The 25,677-nt window shown below is 41.7% G+C and overlaps 1 protein-coding gene across 1 annotated transcript; it reads right to left on the bottom strand.

Moving 5' to 3' along the window:
* Positions 1-2,491: 2,491 nt before the first annotated feature.
* On the bottom strand, positions 2,492-25,579 carry prc1b (protein regulator of cytokinesis 1b). The gene is made up of 14 exons (XM_037692206.1): positions 25,500-25,579; positions 25,125-25,257; positions 20,199-20,321; positions 18,064-18,297; positions 14,841-15,011; positions 14,523-14,672; positions 12,644-12,791; positions 12,423-12,559; positions 11,369-11,464; positions 11,143-11,289; positions 10,958-11,068; positions 10,768-10,881; positions 5,992-6,171; positions 2,492-2,563 (listed from the first exon to the last, which is right to left on the bottom strand). The coding sequence occupies exons 1-14, from the start codon at positions 25,508-25,510 to the stop codon at positions 2,492-2,494; spliced, it is 1,827 nt and encodes a 608-aa protein (XP_037548134.1). The 5' UTR covers positions 25,511-25,579.
* Between the last annotated feature and the right edge of the window lie 98 nt (positions 25,580-25,677).

A 25,677-nucleotide genomic window follows, 5' to 3' on the forward strand; every position in this document is an offset into this window, starting at 1 on the left:
TATATATATATAAACTTTAAACAAACAATTTAGGCTTGATCAATCTCTAAAATGAAAACAAAATCATTAGGCATTCTTATGTTATCATACTTTCCTAACAACTTTAACTTAATCATCTTTATAAACATATAGATTGTTATAGAAATTTTAAGGCAATTCCACATCCTATTCCCTGAATTACAACGCAGCTCCTTCAGACCAGTTCTAAATGGAGGTTTTACAAACACTTCCATTCCCTTAAGGTTATAATGACTTTTTTAAAAAACAAATTTTAATTTAATATTTGGGGTAATATTTTTCATGAGCTTTATACAGGACTTGTAAAATACTATATTCAACTAAATAAATAAAAAAATAAATAATTTCAACTGATGAAATAATATATTTGTTGGGTGACCATAGCACTTCCTACTAATAATTCTTATAGCTCTTTTGTAAAATAAAAAAACAGTTTATAGTTTTGCATGCGTTCACCCAAACTTCAATACAATGGATTTAATATGGAACAATCATATTATACAATATATACAAAGCTTTGTCATTCAAAAACTCTTACTTTATACAGTAATGCAATTGATTTTGCTATTTTTATTTTTAAGTAATTTACATGAGATTTCCATGTCAGCTTCTCATCAAATTTTTATTTCAGTAACTATGAATTTAATTACTGTCAACTTTAAATGAGACTTCAATAATGTTCTTTATAATACTAAATATAGTTTTTTTTTTTCTTCCAAATGTAATGATCCCTTACGTTGGAACCAAGTTTGTATTTTTATGAATTCTGCCTGTATCATCTCCAACATGTTCAATATCTTCACCCGAAAAAAAAGTGGTGCCAACAAAACACCCTTCAAAAGTCCTGACACATCAACCAGATCATTCACATACAAAATAAACAACTTTGAGGAACTCCATATCCATTAACACAAAATTCTGATCTTACATCGTTTACCTGTAAACTGTCCATTATTCAAATAACTGGATACCCCCTATAGTGCTAATCCTCTAATGCCATATTTATTATGTTTTTCAAGAATGGTGTGGTCAATAGTGTTGAAGGCCTTTTTATTAGAAGTGTGTGGTCCCATGGAAACCTGTGCTCTCTTCTAATAAAGCTACTGTTAAGTTTTATTTTGAAATTTTAACTGGCTCCAATGGTCGATAGATTTCATTTTTTGAGCAGTTTTTGTTTAGTAGCTTACCATTTTATTCAAAGGTTTTAAACTATCACTGTGTGAATACTTATTAAGCATTCACGCTATTGTTTTCCCATTTCTCTTTATTTTTATATTTTATTGTAATTGTAATTGACAATACAATTTTTTTTTTTTACCAATTTGTTATTGAAGAGGTACATAAATGTAAATCTCCGAACAATCAGAATTAAAATAAATAAATAAAACTCCAAAATGACAGAAAGGAAGGAGTATGTCAAGCTGGGGATCCCATAGATATCACATATAAACAAAAACTGGAGGACCATCAGTCATTGGTGTGCAACAATCAAATGTTAGGAACAAAATGGCCGCTTACTACTCACCGAACCAACAAGATGATCACCAGAGAGGTTTGATCAGTTTTAAAGTCATGTTTGTTATGTTTCCAAAAAATTAGAATTCCATGGAAAAGTTGTTTAACTTCTACAATTCCATTCAGAAAGTTAATCTTTAATAGATGATGGATTCAGGGCCCACAATTTAAACAATTGCAAGTATTTATTTGTTTATTTTACATAATTTGGGCTTACAGCTCATGAAACCCATGAAAACAGGATAAAAAAAAATTGGAATACTGTGGAGAAATTGTCATTTTTGAAAACAAAACATTGAGTAGACAAGCCAGCCTTTTTTTATGCAAACAACATTTTATTTGAAAAGCTTTTTAAAAACTAGTCATGATATCAAATCAAAGTGATTGGATTGTACACCATCAAGGTAACAGTCCAGATGGCTGAAAATCTTAAGTTTCTAAAAGAACAGCAGATACAGAAATATATACACTCAATAAGAAAACAGATGTGGGAGAAACAGTGTAATTCTGTGTAAAATTATGATACATGTAGCAAGATATATACATATATGCGGTGTATACCAATATACACAATATATATACCGGTATATACAAGTGTGGCGTATTCATAATACATTTGGCCTGTAACTCTGATTGCATAGCTTTAGAAAGCTACACTTTCATGCGTTTAACCAAAATAATAAGAAAGGTGCTGTTTAAGATAACACTAATGCATTTCAATAACTGGAACAATCTGACAACTAAAGTAGTGTTAGTTTAATTTAAAATTCATTTTTATGGTGGCATTTCCAACAAAGATGGCACCATCAGCGTCTGATTTGTTTATGACCAACAACACTCAGTAATACCTTCATCTGTCCAGAACATTCACTGACAACGACCAGCAGTACCTGAACTCATTTGGAGGGACAATAATAATAATAATAACAATAATAATAATACCATCAGAGGTGAGAGGTCAAAGGTTGGCTGTGGTTGAGTTCAGGACACTGGGTTGGATTTTGGAGTTAGAGGTCTTGGACAGGTCTCGCTGTTGGGGAAAAAAGAAGAGCAGATTGTTTCAGTACAGAACCAGTACAACCAATAGACGTCTAAAAGCCACCAGACAGGAAACATTCACATCATTTAAGTTCCCATGAAACCGCCATTTTTATTTTATTAGCCTTTACTTGTTCAGTTCCCTGAAAGCTCTTGTGCACCACGTCTGGTTGGTTCAGAGAAGGGAACGTCCATCATTGTTGTGTCTCGTTCCACACTTATAGAAATGTAGAGTTTAAATTGCAAAGAGACAACTCTTAGATCATTTCAGTGCCTTTAGACTGGACTGCATTTCACTGGGACTTCAAATGCTGCATTGTGACAAGTTGTTAGTTTCAGTAAGAAACAGTCAGACAAAAGAAATATAGATTGATGCTTAGAAAAGTTTGAGCAAGGAAGCAACATTAACATGACAGGCTGGTGGTAGTTCAGAAACACCAATGAGTTAAAGTTAGTCTCAGCTAAAGGTAGCCACATATCAACAGTCAGACTGGTTTTAATGATTCAACACTTAACTGATGTTGCATACTGGCTGCTCTGATTTCTAAAAATCAGTACAGACCATTAAAAAAAAAAAAAAACATCTCATATCAAGCTGCCTCCAACTCTCTTTACACCACTGAGTCATTTTTAGAAACTGATTTTTGGCACCTCCTGCCCACACAAAGAACACTTAAAGCTGAGACCAGTTCCTGCTCATGGTGGACATGTGCACTGTGGCAGCAGAACCTGCAGCCACACAGTAAATAAAGGTTGAGCCGGTTCCTGTGGAGATGCTGCTGGAGTTTTCCTGCCACTCACGATAAGCAGCTGCATCAGATCAGATCAGTCTGGCTGGCTCATGTTGTACGTTAGCAGAGGGAGAAAATGGGTATTGTATCGCATTTTCCACCGTACCTGTTGCATCAGTCCAAATATGTCTAGAAAAGTGCAACAATCCATAAAACATCGCTTCGCTGTATACGTCACATCTATTATGTGGCACTGCTGACAACTCGGAAATGTGGGCCTGTGTTGTGCCCAAAAAATTGATGGGCTGCGAATAGGGCTGGGCCATATCATATTGTTCACGATAATTCCGGTAAAAAAAGCTTGTCCGGGCAAAAAAATTATACCATGATGTGCTAATTTCATGATGTAACACGTCAAGCGCCCCATCACCTGTCTGTACGAGTGTAACACTAATTAGTTGCGCGCAGTACTAGCTGGCTAAAAACAAACAACGCGCAGCTCAGCTGTCTCTCCATCCAGCTCTAAACTGCAGGTACAGACAGCTCCCTCCCTCCACACCCCGCTCTGGGCTGTCGGTGCAGGTCTCCCCCGCTCTAAACTGCTGGTACAAACACGCACAGGTCTGTCTCAGTTCCACAGTCCATGGACCAAGAACAGAGTCAGGTGATGAAAGACAGAGCATCAGAGAAATGAATCATTTGTGCAGGAACAGAGGAAGCTGAAACACCACAAGCTTCAGGGTCACATGATCACCTTGTCACAAGTTCTGGAAGTTAGAGCTCATTTAAAGACAACATATACTTTGTTACATTTATGCTCAACAGATCTTAAGCTTCATTTGATTTTATTTAGTCATTTGGGGAAACTTCACCTGCACTTCAGTTTTAGTGGTGAATTTATTGATCTATATTTTGTACATACTTTTTCAATCTAAATAACAGAAGGATCTATTTAATTTTTATATTTGGAGACTGAATGCTTTACTAAATAAAGTAATTTCAGTAAAATTACCCCTTGTTTTTTTTTTAAATAATACTGCAATGTAACATGTTAAGTTAAGTTTTTCAAATGAATAACTATGGTTTCTGGTTTTTTTTTGGTTTGTTATATCACGAAATTTATCGTTATCGTCAGAATGCTCTGAAACATCACAATATTATATTTGAGCCATAATATTATGTATATATATATATATATATATATTATTATTTTTATTATTATTGTTTAACATAAGTTTTGTGTAAGTGGGTAACATGACATGAAAGTTAATGTGCAAAAACCATTGAATGTTTGATTTCTTTGTTATATAGCTTTGAAAATTTATAAAAGCTGATACATTCATTCAAAAGCAAACTTAAAGTTGATGTATGTAACTTTTATAAAATATATTTTTGATAAAAGTTACATATGCTTTTTTTTTTTTTTTACATATTTTTTAAAACTGTCACTATGTCACGACAGTTTAAAACAGATAATCTGTGAAAAGTTTGAGCTCCAACACTTGAGGTCTTAGTCTCGACTTGGTCTCAGACCCCAAAAGTCTTGACCTTGACTTGGTCTAGGGTTAGGTGGTCTTGACTATAACACTGCCTTGGGATGGTAAATGGACTGTACTTATATAGCGCCTTTCTATCTTATTTCAAGATACTCAAAGTGCTTTACACTACAATCTGTGTCCTCATTTACCCATCCACACAGCACTCTACTAGATCTCTACAAAGCTAATTGAACAAATCATTCTAAAGAGACTAATCAGTGCTTTATCACATTCATACACTGATGGGACACACATCAGAGGCTATGAGGGGTTCAGTGTCTTGCCCAGGGACACTTCGACATTTGACTGCTGGTGCATTCGAACCCCCAACTCTCGCATTGGAGGACGACTGCTCTAACCACTCAGCCACAGCCGCCCCATGATCTGAACTGAAACCATGTTGTCTTTAAGTGTTTTAAATATCATGTGTGGGTATATATTTTTAATTGTAAATGCATATATACTTATGTATATATTTTTAATTTCAGAGCTAATTTAAGAAAATAAAAACACCTCGTCCTTTGTGCACCACAAACCAGATGATCTCTTGAGCTGAAAAAAAAAAAAAAACATCAATTTGAACTCAAAGTCAATCTTTAAGGAATTACTTTTTACTTGAGTTGATTATTTTAGTAGTTTTTCCTCTTCTGGCTGCAGACAACACATACCGTCTGCTTGGCTGTGGCTTCTGCCAATGACACTTGGCCTCCTGTGACTGCTCATTTACTGTAAAAGTGCTCAGTTAATTTTCATTAAATAAACTTTTTCCTACTTCGAGTTGTGTTTGTGTTGCACATTTTGGGCCAGATTATGAAACCATACTGAAGTTTCAAAGGTCTGAAAATGTTTGAACAATAAGAAACTCAGTAGGTCTGTTACTAAACTTCCAGGATCACATATCAACTTTACAGGAAGTTGATTTGATTATTTTTGATTAGAGACATACAATAAATAAGTAGGGATTAGTTCATAAGGTTTTAGGATTCCAAACACACCTTGACTTTACGGATTCAGTGTTGACCAAGTTCCTCTAAAACATAAAACGTACATGGCCATTTCAGGATTATTTAACATAAAGTGTGTAAATTTGTTTTAACACAGCAAATGAGAGAGAAAAGTAGAGAAGCATTAGAGACAAAAGAGTAAATTACCACAAACTCTGAATATGTGCTGGCAACAGATGCTATGCTGAGGTTAAGCTGTGCACAAGGTGGGGTCTGCAACGCACCACTCAGAGGGCTCCCCTTCAGCTGGCCTTGGTTCTCCTTGTTACAGCCCTGAACTCTTGGATGGGGGGGCTTACCGCCACCAGGTGTCCGTGCTGCTGAAGCCTGGGAGAGGGTTACAGAAGGCCTTTGTATCAGATAAACATGAAAACCACATACGGCCCATTATATGCCTGCCAAATAAACTACTGTACAGCAATCTATAGCAATGGCCTGGACAAGCAAAGACCATGTATAACCTTTGACCTTCATCTGTAACCTTGACCTTGGAGCTGAGGTGATGAAAAGTGTACACAACACTCCGTCTAGTGTGATGCATGTGAAGTTTTAACCAGGACAAGAAAACATTTAAAGACATACAGAGACCATACCATAATAACACAACAGTCAACACAGTCATGATTATGAACCACAAACATGTCTACATGTGGGTGACTCTTAAAATAAAAGCTCCTAGATCAATGAAAGAGAAGTGACGAAATGTAATAATTGAAGACTTCCCCAAAGGAATGAAGAGTTTTAGACTGAGACCATCTCGTGATGAAAACAGATGAGGTGTAGCCACTTTGGTAAAACCTTGAAAATAATGAAACTGTGACTCACTCAGAGAGTGTGGTGTCAGTGACTCTCAGCTACTACCACAACATTTAGTTCAATATCAGTAAAACAGCCATTTCTGTGTTGGCTAATGTCAACACCTTTTATAGCACAAGGTGCTGTTTGATTGATGTTGTTGTTGTTGTGTAATCTATTGATTATATTTCTGTCCATCCATCCATCCATCCATTTTCTTCCGCTTATCCGGGGTCGGGTCGCGGGGGTAGCAGCCTAAGTAGGGAGGCCCAGACATCCCTCTCCCCAGCCACTTGGGCCAGCTCTTCCAGGGGAATCCCGAGGCGTTCCCAGGCCAGCCAAGAAACATAGTCCCTCCAGCGTGTCCTGGGTCTTCCTCTGGGCCTCCTTCCGGTGGGACGTGTCCGGAACACCTCACCAGGGAGGCGTCCAGGAGGCATCCTAAACAGATGCCCAAGCCACCTCAACTGGCTCCTCTCGACATGGAGAAGCAGCGGCTCTACTCTGAGTCCCTCCCGGATGATCGAGCTTCTCACTCAATCTCTAAGGGAGAGCCCAGACACCCTGCGGAGAAAACTCATTTCGGCCGCTTGTATCCGAGATCTTAATCTTTCGGTCACACCCAAAGCTCGTGACCATAGATGAGGGTAGGAACGTAGATCGATCGGTAAATTGAGAGCTTCGCCTTTTGACTCAGCTCTCTCTTCCCCACGACAGACCTGTACAGCGCCTGCTTCACTGCAGACACTGCACCTATCCGCCTATTGATCTCACGCTCCATTATTCCCTCATTCGTGAACAAGACCCCAAGATACTTGAACTCCACTTGGGGTAGGACCTCCTCCCTGACCCAGAGAGGGCACTCTACCCTTTTCCGGCTCAAGACCATGGTCTCGGATTTGGAGGAACTGATATTCATCCCGGCCGCGTCGCATTCGGCTGCGAACCAGCGAAAGCTGTAGATCACAATCTGATGAAGCCAATAAGACCACATCCTCTGCAAAAAGCAGAGACGCAATCCTAAGGCCACCAAAACGGATCCCCTCAACACCTTGGCTGCGCCTAGAAATTCTGTCCATAAAAGTTATGAACAGAATCGGTGACAAAGGGCAACCTTGGCGGAGTCCAACTCTCACTGGGAACAAGCCCGACTTACTGCCGGCCATGCGGACCAGGCTCTGACACCGGTCATACAGGGACCTAACAGCCCGTATCAAAGGGCCCGGTACCCCATACTCCCAGAGTATCCCCCACAGGGTTCCCCGAGGGATCCAGGGGTCGAACGCCTTTTCCAAGTCCACAAAGCACATGTAGACCGGTTGGGCAAACTCCTACACACCCTCTACGACCCTGCTGAGAGTGTAGAGCTGGTCCAGTGTTCCACGGCCAGGACGAAAACCGCACTGCTCCTCCTGAATCTGAGGTTCGACTATCCAATGGACCCTCCTCTCCAGAACCCCCGAATAGACCTTACCAAGGAGGCTTAAGAGCGTGATTCCCCTGTAGTTGGAACACACTCTACGGTCCCCCTTTTTGAATAGGGGGACCAACACCCTGGTCTGCCAATCCAGGGTAACTTCCCCCGATGTCCACGCAATATTGCAGAGTCGCGTAAGCCAACACAACCCTACAACATCCAGAGCCTTAAGGAACTCTGGGCGAATCTCATCCACCCCTGGGCCCTGCCACCGAGGAGCTTTTTAACCACCACGGTGACCTCAGCACCAGAGATTGGAGGGCCCGACACAGAGTCCACAGGCTCCGCTTCCTCAGTGGAAGACGTGCCGGTGGGAATGAGGAGGTCTTCAAAGTATTCTGCCCACCGACCCACAACATCCCGAGTTGAGGTCAGCTGCACACCACTCCCACTATAAACAGTGTTGGTGGTGTACCGCTTTCCCCCCCTGAGACGCCAGATGGTGGACCAGAATCGCCTCGAAGTCGTGCGGAAGTCATTCTCCATGGCCTCTCCAAACTTCTCCCATGCCCAAGTTTTTGCCTCAGCGACCACCCGAGCCGCATGTCGCTTGGACTGCCGGTACCCATCAGCTGCTTCCGGGGTCCCACAGGCCAAAAAGACCTGATAGGACTCCTTCTTCAGCCTGACAGCATCCCTCACCGACGGTGTCCACCATCGGGTTTGAGGGTTGCCGCCGCGACAGGCACCGACAACCTTGCGGCCGCAGCTCCGGTAAACCGCCTCGACAATAGAGGCAGGAAACATGGTCCACTCAGACTCAATGTCCCCCACCTCCCTCGGAACATGTTTGAAGTTCTCCCGGAGGTGGGAGTTAAAATTCCGTCTCACAAGAGACTCTGCCAGACGTTCCCAGCAAACCCTCACAATACATTTGGGTCTGCCAGGTCTGACCGGCATCCTCCCCCACCATCGGAGCCAACTCACCACCAGGTAGTGATCAGTGGACAGCTCCGTCCCTCTCTTCACCCGAGTGTCCAAGACATGTGGCCGCAGATTAGATGAGACGATGACAAAGTCGATCATCGAACTGCAGCCTAGGGTGTCCTGGTGCCAAGAGCACATATGGACACCCTTATGCTTGAACAAGGTGTTCGTTATTGACAATCCATGACGAGCACAGAAATCCAACAACAGAACACCACTCGGGTTCAGATCAGGGGGCCGTTCCTCCCAACCACACCCCTCCAGGTCTCACTGTCATTGCCCACGTGAGCATTGAAGTCCCCCAGCAGAACAAGGGAGTCCCCAGGAGGTATACTCTCCAGTACCCCCTCCAAGGACTCCAAAAAGGGTGGATAATCTGAACTGCCGTTTGGTGCATAAGCACAAACGACAGTCAGAACCCGTCCCCCCCACACGTAGGCGGAGGGAGGCCACCCTCTCATTCACCGGGGTGAACCCCAACACACAGGCACCAAGTGGGGGGCAATAAGTATGCCCACTCCGCCTCTCACCAGGGGCAACTCCAAAGTGGAAGAGTGTCCAGCCCCTCTCAAGGAAACCGGTTCAAGAGCCATGCGTAGAGGCGAGTCTGACTATTTCTAGCCGGAGCTTCTCAACCTCACACACCAGCTCAGGCTCCTTCCCCACCAGTGAGGTGACATTCCATGTCCCAATAGCCAGCTTCTGTAGCCGAGGATCAGACCGCCAGGGTCCCCGCCCTCGGCCACCACCCATCCTACATTGCACCCGACCCCTTTGGCTCCTCCCACAGGTGGTGAGCCCATGGGAAGGGGGACCCACGTCTCCTCTTCGGGCTGTGCCCGGCCGAGCTCCATGGGTAAAAGCCCGGCCACCAGGCGCTCGCCCGCGTGCCCCACCTCCAGTCCTTATTTCTGTAATCCATTGATTATATTCCTGTAATATCCTGATGCATGTTCAGTAATCCAGGTAAAAAAAAATCTAAAAAAAGTCATATCTGGTCCTCTGGACATTCAAAAAACACAACAAAGCACAACAACAACAAAAATGTAGAAACGTTTCGTCTTTCATCCGAAATACTTCCTCAGCCTCAGGTGCTGTATTCAACTCAGTCTTATAAATAGCACCTTCTCAGAGTGGATCAACCAGTTTTGCTGGTTTGCTGTGAAGATGTTCACATACTGGACAGAGAGGAACGATGATTTGAGAGAGGAGTAAAGGAGGCCATCTTGGTGAAAAGAAATTGTCCATCATTAAACAGGGGTGGAGGCCTCCGGGTTCAACTGTCCCCCTCTTACAATGCTGTTATTGCTAGTATCACTCAACCCCCCTGTGAATAGTAAACAGCCATCAGTGTGCTAATGATCCATTGTTAGGCTGATGGTCCTTCTTGATCATGTGAGCAGCTGGTTTTGGTCAGCAGCAAACTGGTTGTTCCACTCTGAGAAGGTGCTATTTATAAGACTGAGCTGAATACAGCACCTCAGACTGAGGAAGTCTTTTGGATGAGAGACGAAACATTTCTATTTTTTTTTTGCTGTTTTGCTTTGTTTTGTTTTTTTAATGTCCAGAGGACCAGATTTAACTTTTTTTTTTTTTTTTTTTTTAGATATTCCTGTAATCTATTGATTATATTCCTGTAATGTATTGATTATATTCCTAATCCTCCCCTAACGTTAGGAGCAGCTGTGCGTTACATTTTTTTCCATCAAGAATGTTAGACCAACCATGTTTGCAGAGAGGGGGAGACGAAGCACAGGTGAGTGACAGAGCGTTCCTCCGTATGCAGAGCGCATGGTGCTGTTGGTGGTGGCGCTGTAAAGGCTGGAAGTTGCATTAAACTGTGAAGGAGGCAGAAGGTGGGTCAGGGCTGAAAAGTGCATCATCTGTAAAGTCAGTCAGAAACTGTGTTGTCACCTTTCGTGTTTTATTGGAGGTAGGTGTGGCGAGGAAGCGGCGCTTCGTTGGGGTTCTTATAGCTGTGCCGTACAGCATGTCCTCCTCCGTCTGCTTGCTCTTCTTCATGTGCTGTGCAGACATTGTAAAGCCAGAGTTAATATTTCTTACAAACACCGACAGAGATGAGTCTACAACATGCCTACCCTCTGAAGCTTCTCTTTTTCTTTTTCCAAAAGGTGCAGCTCCCACTGTTGAGCCACATACTGCAGGAACTTCTGGCCATTCACCAGGAACTCCCGGCCCTCTTCCTTCTCCCAGGCGTCTATTTGATCTTTTAGTTTTTTTTCAAGCTTCAAACACAAACAACAGCAGGATACTGTGAAAGTTGCACAAGCTCTTGGAACTGTAGAAAATATGTTTTTGTCTTACCTTTGGCAGGTTTTTCTGCAGCTCTGACCTCTGTTTTTCTTCTTTTAGAAGATTCCCTCCTCTGTTAGTGAACCTCGTTGGATCGGTCGCCTTTTTCTACAAATGATCAAGATGAAGAAAAAAAAATAACACGTATAAATGTTCAAAACTGTAGAAGTTGAAGCAGGAGCGTGCACAGCAGCATTAAATAAAATGGTCATAAAATGTTTGATGCATCCTCTACATAAGTGAATGGGAGTTGCTCTTTTAGAGAAAACTATTTGTTGTTGAATCCCATCATTGCTGCTGTTGTTCAAGTACCGCAACTGCCGGTGTATAAGCCGCTACTTTATTTTAATAACACTTTAGACTACACAGCTTATACACTGGAGTGGCAAATTTGTGTATTATATAATTTTTATAATTTCTATTTTTATTTTATTTTGACAGACTTCCTGACATCTCTTGGCAACTTCCTGCCGCTGAACAACATTTTCTTTTGTCAGAGCTGGGTGCTGCCCAGTGCCCAACCCTCTGTGACACAGAGTGAATGCCCTCAGGTAACTACAGGTAACAAGCCTCTTGCTCAGTTTCAAACTCCCTACCATAACTCCACCCACTCTGTCATCATGTGACCAGAAGTCTAACCAAAATGACCAATGAGGTACTCAAGGACCACCCCCCAAGATAGACGTGCGTTCATTTCTTCAGATCACTTATCATATTTTGCGTCACATGCACAGACCTGTTCACCTGCACCAATAATGGAAAACGCACGGAGAATTTCTTATGATGCAGCTTTAAAGTTAAAAGCGATCGATCAGCTGTTGAAGGAAACAGCTGCCGAGATGGAGGCGTTGTGTGATGACGTTTTCCTGAGGCTCAAAGAGGACTTTAGTGCACAGGAGAACGAAGAACGTAGCCATGAGTGACTTTTGGTCGACTACCGGTGCTTTAATATTTTAGCCGTGTTAAAGGCTACACATATTTACCGTACACGGTAAATGTGACACATATATACCGTACACAGAAAATATGTGTAGCGTAGTTTCCATTTGATATCAAATGAATTCACCTCCAGATCCAAGTAGAGTCTCCAACTTTCTTCCCATTTGTTGACCCCCTCGAAGAGCTCCCTGTGGTCCTCATAATGCTGCTTCAAACGCTGAACCTCAGCGTCATGACGAGCCAGTAGCTCTTCATTAATGTCCTCTAAAAATTGATACATACAATTAGAAAACACAATTCATTTCTAGTTGGATGGCTGTTTGAATACCATTAAAGAAAGAAACTCACCACTAAAATATGGAGCGAAAGCCTGCCTCTGATCAGCGCTGAAGAAGCACTTCTCCCAGAACACAGCGATCTCACAGCGGATTGCTTCGGTCACGTTGCGGAGGTTCAGCACTTTGAGTGTCTCTAAACGTTCAACTTCTGCTTGTAACTGCAGGAGGAAAAAAATACGATATAAAAAGCAGAACAACCACCCTGGTACCAGACGTCCTAGCTGAAGGGGAACAAGAGAACCAAGAAGAGTCTGAAATTCTTTGAATGCATCACCAGCTGCCTCAGACCAGAGTATTCATTCAACAGTGATGGAGTTACAGTCTTTTTACTCGAACCTGGAAAATACACACCAACTCATGCAACTGTCTGCCTTGCTGTTGGAGCCACCGCAGGTGTCCAAAGTGTGGCCCGTGGGCCATTTGCGGCCCTTTGAGTGATTGTGTGGCCCACAGCTGCAGTTTAAGATGGTATCATTTTGAGCAGCAGGCAAGAGGTCGATGCAGACTTTCTGCAGATTAGTTGGTAATTATTTTTATATAATGTTTAGGTTTAACAGCAAAGCAGATTAAAAACAACCTTCTCAAAACGAGCAATACCTTTACCGTAATCAGCACAACCTTTGGCTGTGATCTTTTTATTTTCACATCATGGTACAAAGCACCAAAAACATTTACTGATTTCTATCAGAAACGAGGCTATTGGATATTTATTCATAAAACTTGGCTAAATATTGCAGCTGATAAAATAATCAAGAGAGAAACTGGATTTTTTTTAAAATGATTATAATGTGGCATCAACTACATACAAGTTGATCAACTTTTTCAAACCTTCTATGAATCTGTTGTAGCGACTGACAGCTGGATGATTTTTCAGAACTTCGATCAGCCTTTTGTGCCGTCCATGGTTTTGAGCCCCTTTTAAAAACTCAAATTACACTTTTGTTGCTGAGAAAAGACTAAATGAACTTTCCAAACACAAGACAACAAATGAATCAAATCCTTTTTAGTCTTTTAATGTTTTGGATCTTCAACAATTTAAAACTCTTTCTCAACTAACATTAGGAAACTTTTGTCCTTTCTTCAAAACATTGTTCACGTTGAGGGTTAAATTCACATTTTTGTGGCCCACGAGTCCTTTCATCTGGATCGTTTTGGCCCACATGTGAAAATGTTTGGACGCCCCTGACCTACACACTCACAACTTTACCGGTATTAAGTTTTCATAGAGCAGTAACTACTTTTTACAATTGGTGTCATCAGGTTTTAACCACCTTTCATACAAACCTCCTCACGTTTTGATTCTATTTTCTTGTCTTTTCTTTCTACTTGTATATTCTCTGATGTGTTTTATTGTTCCCAACATTGTGTTGTGTGATTTGAAGAAGCTGGCGACTTCTGGAACTTTCCTTCAGGATGATAAAGTTGTGTATTATTTTACATTACCATATATACTTCTCTTGAATTACATGTTGATGACTCTCAGGTACTACCACATAAAACTTTTACTCCATCAGTTCTATAGGTCTGGAGCCAAGCCACGTTTTAGGTAGCAAAGCTCAGTTAGCGGTGGCAGCCATCCTGGTTTGACTGGACTCCTAAAGCCAAGATGGAGTAGATCTACATTCAATAATTCAGTTGGACTAAAATCCATCAGGTGGTTCATGACAAATTTTGCTAACAGAGTGCTGACTAACAGTTAATGCCAAAGATACTGCAGTGTGTGTGTGTGTGTGTGTGTGTGTGTGAGGGATGATAACTTAGTACACTTCTAGATCTGTAACACTGGTGGAGTTTTAGATGAAAAAAAAAAAAGATCACATTTTCATCTTTCACAGCAACAAATTGTGTAGAAAATCAAAAGCACACAGCGGTGCCTTGGGTCTGCTCACCGCCTCCAGGTTCTTCTTCCTGGAAGAGACCAAGTGTTCGTTCAGGGCCTTCCTCTCCTCCTGAGAAACTTGCAGCCGGTCCCACAGCTGCTGGATCCTCTCTCTGAGACTCTCACACGTCAACTCGTTTTCTGCCTTCACCTCCTGCAGCTGCAGGATCGACACGGAGTTTAAATGAAGTGGTCAAAAACAGCCAGAATGCTGTGGTGCAACGAGCCATCTTCAAACACCTCACAACTCATGGAAAACTCACAGTTTGATTTTTTTTATTAAAGCTCAAGCTGAACTTAAAGGACATGTAATGCAGAAACATCTTGCCTGACAGAGCAGCAGTCTGAGAGCTGTGATGTTGTCTCTGGATAGACAGAAGGAGTCCTCGTCCTCACAGACCACGTCCTTTTCAAAGCTGCTCTCTGGGATGCGGTCCAGCTCTTCCATGTGCAAAGTGATCTGCTTCTTGAGCTCCATGAACTCTGCATGTCGCTTTGCCTGTCAAAAAACACCACCGGGTCAAGAAACCAGTCAGCTGTTGGGAATCAACACACACACACACACACGAAGCAGTAACTCCTCCTGCAAAAAAGAAGCTTTCAAACAGGACTTTGAACTGAGGAAAAATAATAATAAAAATTCAATCACAAGAAAAGACTCGGGATTTACTAAACTGGTTATTTTACTATCAGATTCGCTGAAAAACTAATATTCACCAACAGATGGGATCAGATGGGTCATACAAGACACCAGTGCCTGAAGAACAAGGGGAAAAAACCAGTAATACTAAAGTGGAAAATGCTTTTCCTTTAGTTTGATATGAACATCCATCTGTAGTGAACTTAACCTGATGTCAAAACTAAGCCTAAGGTCAAAACCCTTGACCTTAAGAACCTTGTGGGACAGAAACTGTCATTTCATTGATTTGAATCCAGAAATACAGGTTCACCCATCCTGAGACTTTCTTTCTTGAAAATCAAGTGAAAGAACACTCTCTTTTTATTATCATTACTATTTTACAAATGTTGATAATCAAAGTGTCTTAGTTCAAACCATTTTAGATGTTGCAGTGAACTAATCAATTTTATTAACTGTGAAACAGTAACAATGATTTTTTAATCCTCATGCAAAGTTAGAATTCATGTTAAGGCCTGTTACAGAGTAATCATGTATTTTCTGATTTCTGTCTTTGAATGAGCAAATGTAAGTTTTGTCCAAGGTCGGAGTCGAAGCAGACATGTGTCTTGTTTTAAAATCCTCTCAGACGTAAACAGAGGAGTTGGCACCTGTTTCTCCAAACTCGCCAAAATATTTCTCTCGCCTGTCTGAGAACAGTTTTAATCTGTTCCATAACAATTCTTGCGGTTTTCTGACTTCTAGTAACCTCTTACATCACAAAACACACCCCTGTCTGGTTGATATGGACCAATCAGGGACGCTCAAATATACCGGAAATAGAGCTCTTTAAATTGCCGGTACTTCCTAGTTCTCTCAGTTCGGTGAGCGCGGAGAAGTTCTGAGATGTTCGCAGTTCTGTGAAGTCGTTTGGGAGAACAGAAGTCCAGCCATGATAAGGCTCTTCCGAGTTTGGATTATAACATCTTCCACCTCTGAGTGGAACTTCTGAAGGACTCCACTCATGTGAAGTCCACTGGCTGAGGTGAGCTTGTGTCGGACGGAATCTCGTCACTACTTCGGACGAGTCACAGCCATCCTATGGAGACGCTGGACAGGTAGCGTTAACTGGAACTCCATATCTGCTGATTTATCTTCAGAAAGGTAATGAGTCAAGTTTCCTACCAAGCGTACCGAGGAAAAGCTGGGTTCGAATGGAGAGTGTCGGTTCTGGTCAACACTCCCCCTCACACACCATCTTTTACTCCCTTTAAACTTCATTTCCATCTTTAAATCCTTCTATCAAGTAGAAATCCTTCCAGATAATTTAGAAATGTCTGTGTAAAGTGCTCATCCACCGCCGTGTGGATAATTGATCATAATTGTACAGTTTTCATTAATGTCTGTGGTGAAGCAACGGAAAATCATGGCCGTATGGTTTTCCTGGTTGTAAAGCTGATTGATTATGTTGTTATTTTCATATTTTGCCAAATTAATGTAAATGTTTGATGTTAAACTTTGATTCTGTAAAATAAATGACCGCATTCATTTTGATGGGTCAAAGATAAATGACGTCTCACGTTACAATTCATTAAATTCAATGCACGTTTTATTCAGTCCAGAAAAATGAAGAATCTGTTTTAATTGATGAATATATCTCAGCATCTGTTCATCTACACATCATTTCTCTCATCATTGTCACAATTCTACTGTAATTTGAAAAATACTAAACTTTTTTTTTTCAAGAAACATGGAGTTTACATGTTCTCTCCGTGATGCATGAGTTTTCTCCAGATACTGTTTTCCTCCCACAGACCAAAAACATGCATGTTAGACTGATTGGCAACTCTAAATTGTCTCTAGATGTGAGTGAGAGTGTGAATGGTCGTTTGTCTCGATGTGTCCCTGTGAAAGACTGGAGACCTGTCCAGATGTCCCCCACCTCTTGCACATTGACTGCTGGACATGGACACCAGTGACCCCTGCAACTTGAAAAGGAAGAAGTGGATATAGATGACGGATGGATGGCCCTTCATTAGTTCCCTTTATTTAGCCTCCTTGAGTAAATTAATTGGACATTTATGAGTTTAAAGCTCAATTCGGTCACATGGTTGAGCAGTGTTTTCCCACCATTATACAAGGAGGGCGCCCCGCCCTGTCAACAGAACCGAGCGCCCTGCCTACTGAACTGTCTCTCCACCACCACCACCCGACACTGACATAGCGCTAAGCTAGCTGCACACAATACAGACACACTAGCTAAAATGCTAGAGGTAGTGCTCCGTCTCCCTCACAATGAGCCGTTTCCTTCAACCCCCCCACCCACGTGTGTCTCCATCTCCACCCCAACAAATATCACAGAAGGGATGAGCACCCTGCCAAGAGAAGTAAGCTAGGGTAACACAGGATGGACATTTTAAGCTCATGCATTAATCAAGAAGCTTTTTCAGGTCTGAAGAGACTCGTTAGACATCAGACAGACAAGTTTGTGACAAAACTTTTTTCTTAAAAACATTGTTAAAAACATTGTTAAAAATCTTGTGTTGTGAGCCCCGGGGTATGACTGTCCTGTAAGTTGCCTTGTTTACTGAAAACGATGCATAAAACAAAATGCAGAGCCGTCAGTCTCATGGCTGTAACTTCCTCTGACAGCTCCTGTTGTCTGTGGTTCATGACGGCAGCTGAGCTTCTGTCACCTCCCCCCCCCCCACCCCAAACAGGATGGACAGAGTTGTAGCAGTTTGTTGGTCCAACCTGCTAAAGGACATTCTTTCATGTGACGTGGCATGATGTGAACGACTCAACTAATCTTAACTCACCATCTAAAATTAGAGATTCGCTAAATTCTTCCACTGGTTCATGATATTTTGCTAACACCACAAAAACAAAGACATTTCATATTTAACAGAACAATAACAAGTATGAGTGACCTGACCTTCTCTTTATTCTGGTTGGAGATGTGCTGCTGGAAGTTCTCCAGTTGTTCCAGGGAAGGGACGGAGTCTGGGGCGATGCCGAACGGCATCGAGCACAAGATGTCACACAGGTCCTGGTCCTGCTCCAGCAGAAGCTTGAGCTGCCGCATCCGCTGGGTCTTCTCCATCTTCAGAGCCTCCAACTGTGTGCGAAGGTTGATCTCCTGCTGGAGTATGCTAAGACCCTCCTCCTCCTGCAGAGAAACCATCTCTGTCAGACACTTCAGTCTGTAAGCTACAGTCAGACTGTTCCAGCTGGTTATCTTCATGCAGTCACTTCAGAACCAGTAACTAGAGAACAAGCAGAAGAACACTCCAACACAAGGAACAAGAAACAGATGTAAGTAATGGGGCTGTTGGGATTAGCAGGCAATCAAATACCATTATTAAAATTCATCAGTGTCAACACAGGACGTTCCTCGGTCCAGTTCCTGTCAGACCTACAGTTATATCATGTTATGGGGACAAATAAGAGTCCACAGCTGTGACAATTTCAGAGTATCCAAAATATGAAATAACTTAAATTAGCCAACAATAAAACTGGTTGGTCTGTTCCACATGATGGTTCCCTCAACAGCAGCAGACAGGCTCTGATGAGACGACAGGAAACATGTGAAGGTTTCAAGCTGTCAAATGAACTGAATACAGTCGCACAGGTCATCTGTCGTCCACGTTCTCCAGTGAATTAATGGTGGAGGAAACTTTAGAACATAATTTGAGCCCACATTTGAGAACAGCTGGTGCTGTGGAGTCATGCTCCTCTGAGGAGATCTACATCCTCCACCAGCTTCTTTAGTTTCCTTTTTAACATTTGCAGTTTTAAGCAAAATGTTAAAAGAAAAGATTTTGATCTTGTTTTGTACTTTACTTTTATTGCAATAGAACATCCTAGTGTCAAACATCTACTATGAGTAAACTGACTTTACTTACACTTTCCATCTAATCCAGATACTCAAAGCTCTTTACAACAATCTGTGTCCTCATTTACCTCCAACACATCCACACAGCACTCTGCTACATCTCTACAAAGATAATCTGAATCTCTAGAGATTAATCAGTGCATTAGATCACATTCATACACTGAGGAGACACACATCAGAGGCTATGAGGGGTTCAGTGTCTTGCCCAGGGACACTTCAACATGTGGCTGCTGGTGGAATTGAACCCCCAGCTCTCCCATTGGAGGACGACTGGTCTAACCACTCAGCCACAGCTGCGGAGTGATGGATCCTGGCGAGCAGAGGGAGCAAGAATTTTATCCTCAACCAGGCGTACTGGTGGAGCCAGGGGTGGTAAATGGTGGCCTTGGCCACCCAACCAGCCACCCCAGTCATTTGAGGAAACTATACCATTGAGCAATATTAAACAAGAAAGCATAACTTCCTCAAATGAATTCAGTGGCTGGTTTACATATTTATGATGACGGCCATATTGGATTTTGACATGGCAACCCACTTTTCAAAAAGGTTCAAAAACTTTCCTTCACCTAGATGCACCCACACGCCAAAATGAAAGTCATCAAGGGTCGTGCTCAGTCATCCAGGTAAAAAAATCCAACAGTGTTCAGTCAAAATTAAAAGTTGTTACTTCACTTATTTTTCAAACTATGCTCACAACATTCACAGACGTACAACAGATATCCCCCTCTTTGCTCCATGACCAAGAACAATAAAATTTAAAAAAATGACGTGAAAAGTGCAGTTAAGGCAAATGAACACTTGTCAGCGGTACAGTCCATTATCAGAGCTTCCCTACAGGATGCTGAACTATTTAAAAACATGTCTGTCGTGCTGCAGTTGGAACTTTAAACCATGATATTTTACTTTGCAAGTTTGTTTACATTTTGTGTTGGAGTATAAAAAGGTAAATGTTCAATTTGACTGGAAACATTAAAATGATCTGAAATTAAATTGTTGATTCTGGTTTCAGGAAGAAAAGTTGTTTAGATGAATCAGAAGGAAAAAATCTCAGATTTTAGAGGCAGACCAGGAGAGAACTGCTGTAAAAACAAGTTGTGAAACTTTGTCCAGCAACATCTGAAGAATCAATCCAGACTTTATTCGACCGCCAGATGTAGAGAAAATGATGGTGTTACCTCAAAAACAGCCATCTGTAGTTCCAGGTAGAGTTGGTCCATTTCTGCCCTGCATGTCTGGATGCTGCTCAGGAGTTTCTGCTTCAGAGTTTCCTCTTCTTTAATCATCATTTCCAGCAGAGCCTGCATGAGAAATGAAGTAAAACAAATCAGCTCATGATGGTGGTCGTCTGTGTGCTCCTTAAAATAAATAAATAAATAATAATAATGTCATCACAGTATGTTTCCATACAATGGCAAAATTAGTCTCTGCATTTTAGTCTCTGTTAAAATTCATCCACCACCAGGTGGTGTGGTGGGCAGCTATTGGAGGTGCCCGGAGGGCATTTTGGGGATGAGGTGTGCTGCCCAGAGACACCACGCGGTATGCAGTGACCGAGGATCGAACCTGAGGCTTTCGGGTCCCAAGCTGGCTGCCCTGCCTCTACACCATCTTGGCCACTATCTATGATTGTATGGATTTTCACTAGAGATGCATCGATCCGATGCCAATATTGGTATCGATACAGATAAAAAATGAATAAGTAAAAAAACACTTCTGGATCAGGTATCAATGACAATGTAATCGATCCATGACTGGGCAGATCTATTCACTCTAATTCTGTGCTTTGTGCTCTGAGTGACGTCACGTGCTAGCATACTGACTGAACAAATTATGTTGTTTTTACGTTTGACCGAGCTTGTGAAGCTCTTGGTGTGTTTAAGTGTGCTGCTCTGGTGCACAGTTTTCAATAAATTTGTAATTCAGTACATTCATGTCTGCGTTTAACAAAACAAATGTTTTAAGTTAATTCGGCACTGGGTTTGTAAGTTCAAACATCTAGGTAGACAACAAAAATGGCTAAATCATGTCATCTGGATTCGTTTCAGAAAAGGGTCCAGATAACATCATTTAGCCATTTTTGTTAATTCAGCACTGTTTTTCTGTATCAGGCAAGTATCGGATCGGCATCGCCCGACAACAAGCGCAGATATCTGTATCGGATCGGAAGTGAAAAAGGTGGATCGGTGCATCCCTAATTTTCACCAACAGATTTTCCTATAAAACCACTAGGATAACCAAGTCCAAGCTCAACATACTGCTCTACGTGTACTTGTACAAGTTTACTGAACTCCAGCTATCTAAAAATACAGAAAAATACCTGAACTCAATCTACAGAAATACTTAGTGGTGTCCCAATACCAGCCTTGATATAAACTAGGGGCTTTTTGGTCAAGGTTTATGGATGTTTTTAAACTACTATGGCTGAGAATGTTAACTCTGCCCATGAGCCATATGTTAGTAGAAAGCTGAATGAGGAGCTGGCTGTCGCCTCTGAGTCTGAACTCAGCTGAACTGATAAGAGTATAAAAACAAGCTTCACAGACTGCCCGTGGCAGATTCTCATGACTGTGCTCCATATGTGTACTTCCTGTAGATCTGTCCTGAAAAATCTGTCCTTGCAAGTAAAAAAAGAAAAATCTGTTAAAAATCTTCTCCCGTCATCGAGTGTGGCTCCTTTTTAGTCAGTAAGATAAAGTGAGAATATTTTTCTCCAACAATATCAGCCTCAAATACTTATACTTACTTAACCCATAAAAATACCTCAATACTTCAAAATTATACCACTTTTACACTAGATGATGACATTTCCTCTTACTTTTCAAGTAATCGAGGACAAAGAATAAAAAATGTTTAGAGATATTTTAAGATAAACACAGGTGATGTCAAGACTGAAAATTGTTTGGTGTGTTCTTAAATAAATGCTTTTCTAAAGTTATTGTGTAATGTTAAAGTGCAACTCATTATTAACTACTCAGTATTAGTACTCAGTATCAGCAAGTACCCAAACTGAAGTACTTGTACTTGGTGTGAAGAGGGAAAAACTAGTACAGGGACGCCCATGGAAGTAAATATTACTTAAGTTAGTATTACTCTCTATCTCTAAAAATAAAATACTTTTCCTCACATGCAAGCAATCACTGTAACGGCCAATATTGAAAATACTTCCACTCCATACAACAATATGTTGTCAAACATTTGTAGACTTATTTTAAAACTTTAAAAATGTACAAATCAAGGCAAAATAGATCTAGTCTATTGCTGTGATTCTTCCGTTATAAGACAACAACAAAGGTTTGTGCTTTAAGTTTAGGAGTATTTTTATCACCTGCCGTCTAATGATGAAATACTGCATCTGGTTTGTGTCCATCTGTTAGCAAAATATCTCATATACCACAGGTTTTCATGAAACTTTTTAGAAAGCATTCACTGGGTTGGCTCTAAATTTTAAAGCCAACCCAGTTTAAGATGACTGGAATGCCCAACAACACATTATTATTTTTTTTTTTTAATGAGCTAATTGTACAGATATCGAGCTAAAACCTGTGGTGGAAGTAGCTGAGAGTCATCTTCTACACAGTCTGAGTGCTAAAATGTTGCGTTAGATTAAACTGAGTGAAATCAAGCTTAATCCTCAAAAGTTGCATTTCTCCAGTTGATTTTGTTGAACAAGCATCAAAATGCAGAGGTGACATACGTTCTGACTGAATGACTCATCCATCATGCACACGCTTAGAGGCCTAAAAACACACATTTTCTGTAAAGTCTAGAAATAACTGAAAAAGTCTGTGTCCAAAGAATAATTAAAATGAATAAGAAAATAATGTTTTAAAAGCCTAAAGAAAGCCTGGATAATAAATGCTCAGAACTATAAAAGCCCAAACCACTAACCTGTTTGATGGCTTTTATTTTGAAAAGTTCATGTTGAAGGATTAGTCAAAGAAAAAAATATTGTTGACAGAGCAAATTCAAATATACATATTTGTGGAGCAGTATGTTTAAATGTTCTGATGCTGCTCTGGACGGATTCCTCTTTTTGATACGTTTCGTCATTCATCCAAAAGACTTCTTCAGTCTGAAGAGCTGCAATAAACTCAGTCTCTTAAATAGCACCATCCCATAGTGGATCAACCAGTTTGATGTCGACATCCAAAACCAGCTGCTCACATGTAAAGGACCATCAGCTTAACAATGGATCATTAGCACCATGATGGCCGTTTACTATTCACAGGGGGCTGAGTGATACTAGCAATAACAGCGTTGTAAGAGGGGGACAGTTGAACATGGAGGCCTCCACCCCTGTTTAATGATGAACACCCTCTGGAGCACAAGTTAGGAATCATCAGGACTCTGTACCACAGAGCAGACAGCGTCCCCACTAACTCGGGAGCCAGGCGGAAGGGGAAATCACACACAAGACAGGCTCTGTATATGTGTCAAACTCAAGGTCTTAAGTTGAGACCAAGAAAAGATGTTGGGCATCTACCCCCCCCCCCCCCCCCCGCTTTACCCTTTATTTATACAGGTAGTCTCATTGAGTCACAAGAACTCATTTTCAAGAGACCTGTTTTTGGGAGCAGATGGTGGGGGTTAAGGGCCTTGCTCAGGGGCCCAGAGTGGGGCAAATGAGGGTGGAGGCAGGTTCAGTGATTCAGAGAGTGTTATTTGTTATTCGCATCTCATGTGGTGAAACAAGATTATGTATGCAGGGTTCCAGTTACATCCAACAATAAAACGTAAAAAGAAAAGAAAAATCAGTAATAAGATCTAAGATATGAACCAAGAAAAACATCAACTAAATATACACCGATAGCATAAAAACATTATGTTGAACAGCTGCACGAACATGAGTGAGTGAGCAGATGAGCACAAATGAACATAGATGTGGGTGTTTCACATATTCCACCCACATTTTGATACTGACGGTACTGGGAGTTGAACCCGTGACTTTCCGATCACGGGCCCAGCTTCTTTAACCTCTGCGCCACCACTCCCCCAAAATAACTTGACAGTAACTCTAACTTGAGTTATTGTAGATTCTGAAACCGGTCCTTAGTTTGAAAAAGGTTTTAATTTTGGCCCCCTTTTGTAAGTGAGTTTGACACCCCTGCTCTAGAGCAATGTGGATATCCTAACTGGGCCTTCCTGAAAGCAGAGAAGAAACCCAAACAGGACTCCAGTCAGCCAACAGGTGAAAAGGAGGAACCCAGACCCAGACCAGTGGTCATTCCATATGTTGAGGGAGTATCAGAGAAACTGACATGTTTATTTTCTAAACACAACGTCCCAGTGGCTTTTAAACCCCAAAATACATTAAAGACTGGTTCATCCCAAAGATCCAGTCCCCCGGCACAAACAGAGTAATGTTGTGTATGCTGTTCAGTGTCAGGAGGGCTGTGATCAGTCTTACATCGGGGAAACAAAACAGCCACTGGCCAAAAGGATGGCCCAGCACAGAAGATCAACATCATCTGGCCAGGACTCTGCGGTCTACACTCATCTCCAGTCCAGCGGTCACTCTTTCAAGGATGAAGATGTTCACATCCTGGACAGAGAGGAACGATGGTTTGAGAGAGGAGTAAAGGAGGCCATCTTTGTGAAAATAAATCGTCCATCATTAAACAGGGGTGGAGGCCTCCGGGTTCAACTGTCCCCCTCTTACAATGCTGTGATTGCTAGTATCACTCAGCCCTCTGTGAACAGTAAACAGCCATCAGTGTGCTAATGATCCATTGTTAGGCTGATGGTCCTTCTTGACCATGTGAACAGCTGGTTCTGGATGTCAGCAGCAAAACTGGTTGATCCACTCTGAGAAGGTGTTTTTTATAAGACTGAGCTTGTTGCAGCTCCTCAGACTGAAGAAGTCTTTTGGATGAAAGACGAAACGTTTCAACAAGAAGAATCCTCCAGAAGACCTGACTTTACCTTGTTAGATTTTTCTACCTGGATTATTGAGCATGCATCAGGACATGTTGACACAACTTAGAGCAAAAAACCGCGAAGTTAGTTTGTGGAGCTGTGTGTAAATGTTCCTCCCCTGGAAGTAATAAAGAACCATGAGAACCTCCACCTGTTCCAAACCACCTCCACCTCAGCAGTCTCACCTGGATGTGCTGTTTCACCGCGTTGGTCCTCTGGAGCCTCTGGTCCTCAGACAGCCCGATCTGCTCCCAGATGTCCTTCAGGTGGGACAGAGCCTTGTTCAGGCAGGAAATGGTGTCAGCCGCCAGGACCTCACTGTAATAAACACGGTCAGAGAGAGACATGTCGTGTCTTTGAGGGTCACTTGAAAGATGTGCGTAGAATAAAGTCAAACCTTCACTAAAAACGAGTCAAACATTCATGCTCGTGTCGCCATGTCTGACGTCAGACTCGCCAGCAGTTACCTTGTCTAACGTTAAATGTTACTCACTAAAAGTCATTTTTAAGCGCTAAACCACCATGTCTCTAACGTAAAATAAAAGCAGCTCACATCTCACCTTTTTCTCATTGTTGTATCCCAGAGCAGACAATTCAAAATAAATCCGACACTCCGACAGCGAACAATCGAGCATTCAGAGCTGCTGTCTGAAAACTGACCGTTTGTGCCTGGTTCAAAATAAGCGTGCGACAGCGTTCTGCTTTCTGATTGGCTCATTATGCGCATGCGCGTAATAA

This window comes from Nematolebias whitei, chromosome 2 (assembly GCF_014905685.2).
Source record: "Nematolebias whitei isolate Nwh7 chromosome 2, NemWhi1, whole genome shotgun sequence".
Classification (NCBI taxonomy): domain Eukaryota; kingdom Metazoa; phylum Chordata; class Actinopteri; order Cyprinodontiformes; family Rivulidae; genus Nematolebias; species Nematolebias whitei.